The sequence below is a fragment of the Tupaia chinensis genome, unplaced genomic scaffold (assembly GCF_000334495.1).
Source record: "Tupaia chinensis unplaced genomic scaffold, TupChi_1.0 Scaffold143936_1, whole genome shotgun sequence".
Taxonomy (NCBI): domain Eukaryota; kingdom Metazoa; phylum Chordata; class Mammalia; order Scandentia; family Tupaiidae; genus Tupaia; species Tupaia belangeri.
This window is the reverse complement of record NW_006203787.1, coordinates 1410048-1419555: the sequence shown is the minus strand read 5'-3', so window position 1 is coordinate 1419555 and position 9508 is coordinate 1410048. Positions and strand designations below refer to the sequence as shown.

Below are 9508 nucleotides of genomic sequence, written 5' to 3'. Positions count from 1 at the left end.
GTGGGGGTGGGGGGCCGGCGGGGAGGGGCCGCAGCCCCACACATTTGCACTCTCGGGTGGAGGCCGGTTGTGAAGCGCGCTGCTGTTTTGTAAAAATGCGTGTGTCTTCTGGTGTCTGGCTGGAAGAGGGAGGGGACACCTTCTAAGATCTGGGGCTCTTCGCTTCATGCCCCCCGTTTTTTAAATTGCAAAGGTAGTTTAAAAAAAAAAGCGATGAACCTGTGGCTCTTTGCCAAACTGAACTGGAACAGCGTATTAAGCTTCCTGGATATTCAGACGTGCAGGTCCTGCTGCCGAAGGGCAGGGAGCCCCGGAGTAGGACAATAACTGCTGTGCTTGGGGGGTGTTCGCGGGTGGTTGGGGCACGGGCTTGGACTGCCTCGAACGCACACAGTGCCTGTGAGGCTTAAGTAGGCACCTGGTGGGGTGGCCAGGCCAGTGGGGGATCCAGAGGCGGTCTAAGAATCCAGATTTCCAAATCCCTGCTAGGCCCTGCTAGCACCCTTAAGACTTCTGGGTGGAGAGAGAGGGATTCTTTCTTCCTTTTTTTCCCCCTTTTATTTATTTATTTATTTATTTACTTACTTACTTACTTATTTATTTAATAAATGGCACATTAAGGAGTAAGGTCCAGCCAAAAAAAAAAGGGACAAGTTTGATCTCAGCTTTACGCTGCCTGACTTCTCCGGTGTGATCCTGTTTCCTTCAGGGGTTAACAGAGAGCTTTGTGTGTCTGTCTGTGTGTGTATGTTGCTAAGGTCACCATGGCTGACAGGGCTGCTGCGGAAAGGGCCTGCAAGGATCCCAACCCCATCATTGACGGCAGGAAGGCCAATGTGAATCTGGCATACTTAGGAGCAAAGCCAAGGATCATGCAACCAGGTAGGAAATGCCTGTGGCCGGCCCCCCTGCTCCCAGAGCCCACCGCCTGTTTGTGACTAGAAGGACGTGGGCTCCCTGACAATCTGTTGATATACTTAGTCAACCTGAGCCACGGGCTGGTTATTTGACCAGGGCATGAAAGGTAAATGAGAGTTGTAAATACTCCTTTCAAGACTTGAAATGTACCTGTGTCCGGGGGCTCTGGAGGTTTGGACACACACAGGGTGAGGTTCCACTCATCTGTTTCGTCCACCACAAGCGTTTGTAGACTGCTCTCAGTTTCCCTGTCTTTAGCCATTTGTCAATAATGCACATGCGAATGTGTCAACTCCAGCTAGTATGCATCCCTCCTTGGTGTGGTCCCTCCTTTTGTCACCAGCTGCCCTGTGCTCCCAGCAGGCAAACTGACTTGAACACTGACCTAAGAGAAGAACAGGATAAGAAAGCTTTGACCAAAAAAAAAAAAAAACTACAGAATATTAGCAACCAGAGAAAATAGTTTACCTACTCAGGGACCCTCATGGTACAGATGAAGGGGCTTACTCTTAGAGATGAAACTTGGTTACTCAAAGTCATAGAGCATTAGTTGCCAAAAGGGAGCAGCTCTTTGTCATTGTGAAAGCGGGATCGTTTGGATTAGTAGTAACACCACCCTTTGTATGAGCACGAATAATTGCAAGTTAGTTGACTGTTGAGCAGATGTAATCTTCTCGTTGGGTAAGCAACTTTACTTGTTCGATTAAATCATGTGCTCTTCACTCTTAAGTCTTTCCATCTGAAATGTTGGAAAGAGTTTGACACTTCCCTCCAAATGGATTTCAAAGGAAATTAGGGACGAGGTTGTCAAGAAAGTGAGTTCCTCCTCCTCCCATATCCGTGGGCTTTAAAAAATAGGTATTTGTCTAATGCATTGTGTACATGGCCTATCCAGAAAAGGACAGTTCGTTTTTGTGAATTTTTAGTACCATCAACTGTAAGGCCCATAGTCTTCCAAAGCATTGTCCAGAGCATTCCAGAATGTTCCATGATCTTTTTATAGACTATGGCTCAGAATTGTAGGAATATTTGTGACATGTAACTTCATTGTCAAGTCCTTTTGTTCTCAGTTTCATTTCATGAACATTTTTCCCCTGGTCTAATTTATTTTGTGTCTGTCAGTTAAACTTTGCAGATGATTTTTTGCCAAGTGTTCACTTTTGTTCTGTTCAAACCTTTGTTTTAGATCAATAATAAAATTTGTAAAAACAAACTTTAAAGTGTGTATGCATATGTAAGATATTTTCTCTTAAAGTATCAAAAAGATGGTTATCTTTTCTAAGTTGTGATTGCATTTTCTATGTAAGAGTAAATAAATGCCTAACCACACACAGTGAGAGAATGTGGTATGTTTTGTTGTTAGGTTTTGCCTTTGGTGTTCAACAACTTCATCCGGCCCTTATACAAAGACCTTTTGGGTAAGTCAACTAGTCAGGCTTCCCAAGCTCCAATATGGCTATCATTTGTTAATCTGCCTCTTGGTTATACACAGACAAGATCACTATATCACAGAATGTTCCTGGTTATACAGATTCATAATATGTTTGTGTATTTTTAATATTGATACTATAAATATTTTTAGATGAGTCAAGTTAACTGACCAAGTATGCAGCCTCCCAACCAGACAGATTTTGAGCTTATGCTTAACAAAACAAAACAAAACAAAAATACCAGGTATGACTTGTGTACATGACAGTTGTGCCCCATCACCATTTCTGCTGTTCGACTTGACTCAATTGTATTTATCTCTTTCTAACCTGACAGGGCTCGTATACAGTTAAGCTAACTGATCAGAAGGATACGATGCTAAAAGGTGGAATAGTTCTGTTTGGAATTAAACTCTGTAACCAGTAGACTCAGACACACAAACGCAGATGGTGATTAACGATGCATGGATGTTGGTGTTGTTGTTTTTTATTTTTCACAATAGTCAGTAGCCCTCCGTGTGCTGTATTTTATTCATTACAGTCATGAAGTGGTGTTGATAGCTAAACTGTGTGCTTTTTACTTAATTGAAAAGAGCTGTAGTGGAAGTGTTTTCTTTTCCTCTGGGAAGGGGCTCTTTGCGTTTGGGTTTTGGTGGTGGTGTTGAGGCGTGTTGACTTTTGACTTGGCCATGGGAAGCAAAGGGCCTTTTTTTTTTCTTGCTTTTAAGCTGTAGCCTGTGACTTCCATTTAACCATCTCTTTGTAGTGAGTGCTAAATGGTGTGATTTCTCTGTTAGACTACAGATCCATTGCTTGCATGTCCTAAGTTACTGTTTTATGGGACGTTCTCTGGGAACGGGGTTCTTTCTTTTGCAACCTTTTAGGCCTTCTCGTTTAAAGGTTAGACAACTATTCTTCAGAGCTCATTAACAGTAGCCAGGTTTTAATTTATTTATTTATTTATTTATTTATTTATTTATTTGAGTCATGTAACACTATCACCTCCTGGACTTAATGCAAGGGAACAGGCTGCTCATACTTATGTTAACTCTGGGTCCTGGGATGACTGGCTTTCCAGTTCTGAGGTCCCCCTGTCCCTTCCATTTGGACATGATAAAAGTGGAAGACCACCTACTGCCTAATTTGTCCTGGACAATCGAGTCTCTCTTGGCTGTATCTATCTGGTCGACACTCCTATAATGAATGCCAGAGCTTTAAAACTTCCTTTCAGATGTTCTAGTTGCTCAAGAGTGTTTTATCCTTGGCAAAAGTTTCTTCTCTGGCTTAGGACCTAAACATATATAACCTGAAAGAATGGAATCTGCCCACATAGATAGGTGTCTACCACATGTGTCTCTGAGAACAGACTGAGAAAAAGTAATTTGACTTTGGGGAGTCAAGTGATGTTTTCCGTGACTACCTTCTTAGAACATTTGCTTTACTATGTCGGCACCTCACTCTTACTGCCAACTCCTGCTTTTCTTCTCTGTGGAAGAGTCTTCTGTGCTGGGTGATTACAAAGGGCCTTCCCTATGTCCATAGCTGTTTATCAAAGCTCCATCTAAGTCAGTGCAGATACTGGTGACAAAGCTGGATTTGATGGGTCCACCATTTCTGCAGATACTTCTTTGGTCTAGGGGTTCTGGTTTAGGTGGGCTCAGGGAGAACAGCCAGCCATCAAAGTGGTGGTGAGCTTAACCGTGACTTCACACTCATCATCTTGAAACAGTTCTAAACAGTTATAACAACTCAATCAACAGGTAGCATCCTGTGTTTATTTTTTTCACTATGCTAGTGGCAATGCAAAATAGGAAAACTGCACATTGGTGTGGGGAGCAAAAATAATACCCATGAACCAATCAGGAATTGCTCATTTCTGAATTTCTTGGTATTGTTTCAAGTACAAAGGAATTTAGAGGAACAGGAGAATGGATGGGTTGGAGGAGGCGTGCAAGGCTATGCGTGGGGAGGCAGACTTGAGTGACTAGATGGAAGGTTCTTAGAGAATAGGGAGATTGGCTACGTCTAGAAGGTGCAGGGTGCAGTAGGCAAAGGCAGAGAGGAGGAAAAACTCAGTGCAGAGAGGGAGCAGATTGTTTATGGAAGGTCTTGAGGACAAGGTATGAACATTCTTACAGTCTACGCAGGTCCTGAAAAAAGAACAAGTAGCACAAGCAAACGAGAACCATGAGAGTAAAATGTATCCCACGAAAACTTTAAATCATGTGCATTTTGATAGTACCCTTTTGTTTTGCATCTCATGCAGTATCAACTGTCTTTGTAAAGGATGGTGATTATTATCATGTGCATAAATCGTTTGAACTTGAGATTCTTGCCAGAAATAAATGGCATTCCAGGCGAACCAGGCTAGCTTTCTCTTTTTCTTTTTTGAGGGACTTGCAACACTGCTTTAATTCCCAGAGTCTGTACCTAACAAATCACACCTGGTCACCCTCAGTTCTATTTGTGTGCCACATGTTCTTATTTTAAGCCTGGAAAGAAGCTTGAGAATTTTTCATTTTACTTGGCTTGATTGACATTGTAGTAACTGAACTTTTTTTTTTTTTCTAAATGTGGCCTTTAGTGCCCCATTCGACCTCTCACTCCAGATTACTCCAGGCCTGGAAAGACAAAATGTTGGCCTGAAAGAATTCCTGATAATACAAAGTGAACAGATGTGAAGAAACGATAGATTTGCTGGATAATATCTTATAAATACTTTATGTTTGAAAGAAGCATTTTTTCATTGAAATCTAGAAGCAGAAAGATGACAGGTCTGTGAGTGGAAATTTCTGGACTAGTTATCTCAGGTTGACCATTCACTGTAGACTAGTAACTGTCTTAAGTTTTTGCTAATTATGGTCACGTCGTGCTAAGTCTTTGTACTGAGCACTAAGGTGGGGGATGGGAAGGGATCATAACTAACATTACCCACACACCTGCTATCTGCATGGCACTGATAAGGGATTTATATAAATTATATAATATAATTCTCATAGTTCAAATCAGATGGTGGAATGGTTAATGTCCTTTATATGAGTTTAAAAAAAAAACTGATACATAATTAATTTCCCTCTGATCACAAGACTGATTCTAGGTTCAGAATCATGGTCTACCTGACCTCAAAACTGTGTATCTTTCCTCGGTGATGAGCCATGGTCAAAAAAGGCATAGCTCCATTCTTTCTCATAAGAAAGCTGATAGACAAAGCCCTGGGAAGGAAAAGATACCAGGTTGGCAAGATTCCAGAAGTCTTCATGAGGAAGTAGACGATGACCTAGATTTTAAAGGACGATGGAGGAGGGGTCTCTTTTATTGACCACCTACTATAGGCACCATCGTAGGCTGCTCCCGTAGATTCTTTTATTCAATGCACGGTAACTCAGGGTTGAAAATATTAGTCCATTTCACATACGAAAAATGCGAGATTAAAAGGTAAAGCAAAGTTCGGAAGGCCGCACATGGAGCGAGTGTTAGGGGTGATGGGGTTTGGATTCCATTGGGCAGGTAGACAGAGGGAAGGAGGATTGGCCTCCCTGGGTGACAGATGAATGGCAGGAGCAAAGGCAAGATGCTAGAATTGTCCAGGAAGACTTAAGAGAGCTCAGTCAACCTGAGTTCAAGGAAAGGTAGAAGAAGTACTTGGAAGGTATTTTGGAACCAGAAGCACCAAAGGCACAGAAGAGATTTGCCTTAGTTTAGTGTAATTAGGACCAAGGCCTACTTGGAGCAAGTGAGTGAGCTGAAGACTGTGCCAGTAGTTTGGGTAGTAAACTGGAAGACAAACTGTGAGGATGTTGCTTCAAAAGTCACAGAGAAGGCCAGCAGGTGGCATGGAGGTTAGGGCAGCTGGATCCCACATGGCCAATTGTGCAGTGTAAGTCCAGAGTCTGAACCCAGTCTGGCTTGAAAATCACACTGGGCTCATGTGCACCTATGCATGCCCAAAATCTCCAGAGAAGAATGGGCAAGAAGGGATTGCAGCATGACCATCCCCTCTAGGGGGGGGTAATTTCTTACTGTCCCTGCCTGTCCCTGCCTCTCTCTGTCTCTCATCTGGCAAGTGCACACACCCTATAAAAAAACGAAGATTAAGAAAAGTCATCAAGAGAGGGCTGGCCCCACAGCCTGGAAGTTAAAGGAGACAGATCCCACATGGCTGACCATGGTTAATATCCCCACGGGATGGGGAAATCGGCCACATGGTGTGGCCATGCCTTGTTGAGGAGCGCTCCTCCCCTCTTCCTCTTTGTCTTTCTGTCAAATGTACCCTCCCTCTGACAATTATAAACAAATTAAAATAACAAAAAAAAGTCACAGAGAGATGTCACCTAAAAATGTGGGAAGAAAAGTAGAGTCTCATCAATTTTCTTTGAAAAGGACCAAAAGTACCTGATTGGCTCTGTGCTTTGTCACTGTAGGCACGCACATGCCCGGGAGTGTCTGAGGCAGGAGACGCTGGGAGACAGGGTCTCACATCGCCTCGGGCTCCTTAGAGTAGGAGAACTAGGATGCAGGAGTCCTTCAGATGTACCCCCTTACCGTTAGCCTGATTCTGCCTTCCTTCCTGAACCAAGACTCTTTAGACTCTCCATGGGTATCTGGAGTCTCCTTTCCCTAATCCTTAAAGGGCTGCAGGTCTTCATTTGCCTTCCAGAGGACTTCCCAGCCCTTGCCAGACTTCCTGTAGGAATCTGCTATTCCAGGGAACGTTATGTGGCCTCTCACTGTTGGGTATTACCAGTGAGAACTATTGCTTACTGTAAAGCAAACGCAGAGACAGAGTCCGAAGCAACACTGCCTGTCTTACATTTCAGCGCATTCTTCACACACACACACACGGCTGTCCTTTCTAAGATAAACTTATTTCCAGTTAATACTTCTATTCAAAGATAGGCACTTAGCAACTACCATGTTGTTCTTGAAGCTTTGGGAGCACCAGGGGTTAACGTTTCAGTATCAGTGAGATTCATCCTGGCTGGCCTTTGCTGCTGATAGAGGTTGTACTTTGGCCTTATAAAGACATTTTACCCGCTGGAAACCCTTGTCGCATGACAGGATCAAAAATAGCCCAGCTGCAGCCCCTGCTGTCCATCACCACACGCACACTGGCAGGAGAGGAGCTGTGCCGGCTGTGTCTGCGCGCCGTGGACGGGGCGGCCTCCAGGGACCACATTTCAGAAAGCCACACCTGTCGCTGTGGGGGAGCTGGTCACCTGACGTGCAGCGGCACACTGAGAGTGCATGGCCATGCCGCTGCTCTCCGACATGCAGGTCGGAACGTCTCCAAGTGTCCTCAGACACACTTGGTGACGTCGTTTCTCCTGGCACTGGGCAAGATCTATGAGTCTCGTAAAATTTTGTGTATTTTTATCATTGGGGTCAAAGTTCATCACTCTCTGATAAATTCATCTTTTCCATGGATGTGCGTTAAGAAGTGCTTTCAGTAAAAAACTCAGAGAAGACAACGCAAAGTCCATGTCTTTGAAAACTCTTAAATATGAAGTTTTGAGTTCTTCCAAATTTCAAGATTGCTCCTTGCGATGACACTTCTTACAAGGTGGCTTTGCCCATGGTAGCGTTCGGTGTCATTGTTGTTAGAATGTAGGAGGTGACAATGGAGATGATCTTAAAGAAAATTAAACACAAGTTCTATATGCATGGTAGTGCTATAAAAGGCCAGTCAGGAATCACAAGAGAGAGTTGAAACGCATGGGATTAAAAAAAATATCTCTTGTGATTTTTTTTTTTAAGCAAATGAACTCTTTGATACACAGTCATTGGTGTCTGTCTTGTATGCGATCTGTGAATGTATTCTTTCCAAAGGCATTTAATTTTGTTTCACTTGCTTGAACTTTTGCAGGACATTACAAAAATCAGATGCTGGATTTGTACAGCATGTAAAGGGACAGGGACGTTGTATAACAGACATGCTCATACATTTGTTTTGGTTGATTGGGAGGATAAATCGAGAGTTAGTCAACACGTACCAAACTGTTTCCTTATGATGCAAACGTTCTACGTGCTATTGATTTGCAAAATATGTCGTTGTGTTTCCCTGTCCCTGTCTTTTCCATCAACCTCATCGTCTTCCCCAAACTCCTTCTGTCTTGCATAGAGATAAACAAGCTGGCTGACCCTCAGTGGCCTGATAGTCAAACAGGTTTGGTTGACCTTCGTGTCCTTATGAATTTGACAGAAAAAGAAAAAGAGAGAGAGGGGAGGAAAAGAGTGTGTTGCGCATCTCTTTGGGAATCACTGCCCTGAACGTTGAGAGTGTTTTTGTAGCTTCCCACACAACCTCTTGTGGCAGAGTGAGCTGCACTACCTCCGTTTGAGAAGTGTGATTCTGCTGTGTTGACCACACTTGTGAACTTTTAAACTTTTTTTTTAATTTTGTCGCCTGCTTCTTTTTTTTTTCTTTTTTTTTAATGATTATTTAATGAGGGTGACTGAGGTTGCAGAGAGATTAATGTGTGCTGAGTCTGCATAGCCATTTCCAGTAGGGTTGCCACGATAAATGTGTGGATTTGGTTGAACTTGATGTTAGTGTGGATACTGGGCCGGCACCCCCCCAGAACTGAACAATCACAGGTGACCTCTCGAGTCCTGTCATCACAGCTAAGAACGTTTTTCTATTGGCCAGACATTCTTCTTTTATGGACTCATAACAAAATTTCCCAAAGCCTTGATCCATGAAGCATTTGTGAAGTATCTCTTCCGTGCACGGCCCCCATGAACGGTCACTGATTTTCCAAACGTTGCATAAACAATATTGAATGGCTCTATGTAGTCACGCATGAAAATTCTCGCAGGGACGTCACCCTATTTGGGGGTTGAATTCTTTAGGGGGCACCGCATGACTCTGGCTACCGCCAGAGGACGTTCCACAGAACACTAGCAAGTGGATATTGTGGCAACCCTATGCTTGTAATAACCACTAAATTTGAGTTTGCCTTACCTCTGAACAACCACGCGACACCTAGGCGGCGACTGCCACCTGACTTGGCTTTCCATTTCTCAACAGGATCCCTGCGCACTATGTCTACCCGCAGGCCTTCGTGCAGCCGGGCGTGGTCATCCCCCACGTGCAGCCCACGGCCGCGGCGGCGTCCACCACCCCGTACATCGATTACACCGGAGCAGCCTACGCGCAGTACTCT

General features: G+C 43.8%; 1 protein-coding gene across 2 annotated transcripts in view; it reads left to right on the top strand.

Moving 5' to 3' along the window:
* Positions 1-9442, top strand: part of RBM24 (RNA binding motif protein 24) — a 9896-nt gene extending 454 nt beyond the window's left edge. Inside the window, exons 2-5 of one of the 2 annotated variants that reach the window (XM_014582972.1) lie at positions 759-882; positions 2282-2336; positions 2683-2731; positions 9373-9442. In XM_014582972.1, the coding sequence (XP_014438458.1) occupies positions 759-882; positions 2282-2336; positions 2683-2704 (201 nt within the window). In that variant the 3' untranslated portion in view covers positions 2705-2731; positions 9373-9442. Of the gene's footprint in view, positions 1-758; positions 883-2281; positions 2337-2682; positions 2732-8463; positions 8509-9372 lie in introns of both variants that reach the window. The other variant, XM_014582973.1, reaches the window with a different exon arrangement.
* Positions 9443-9508: the final 66 nt, after the last annotated feature.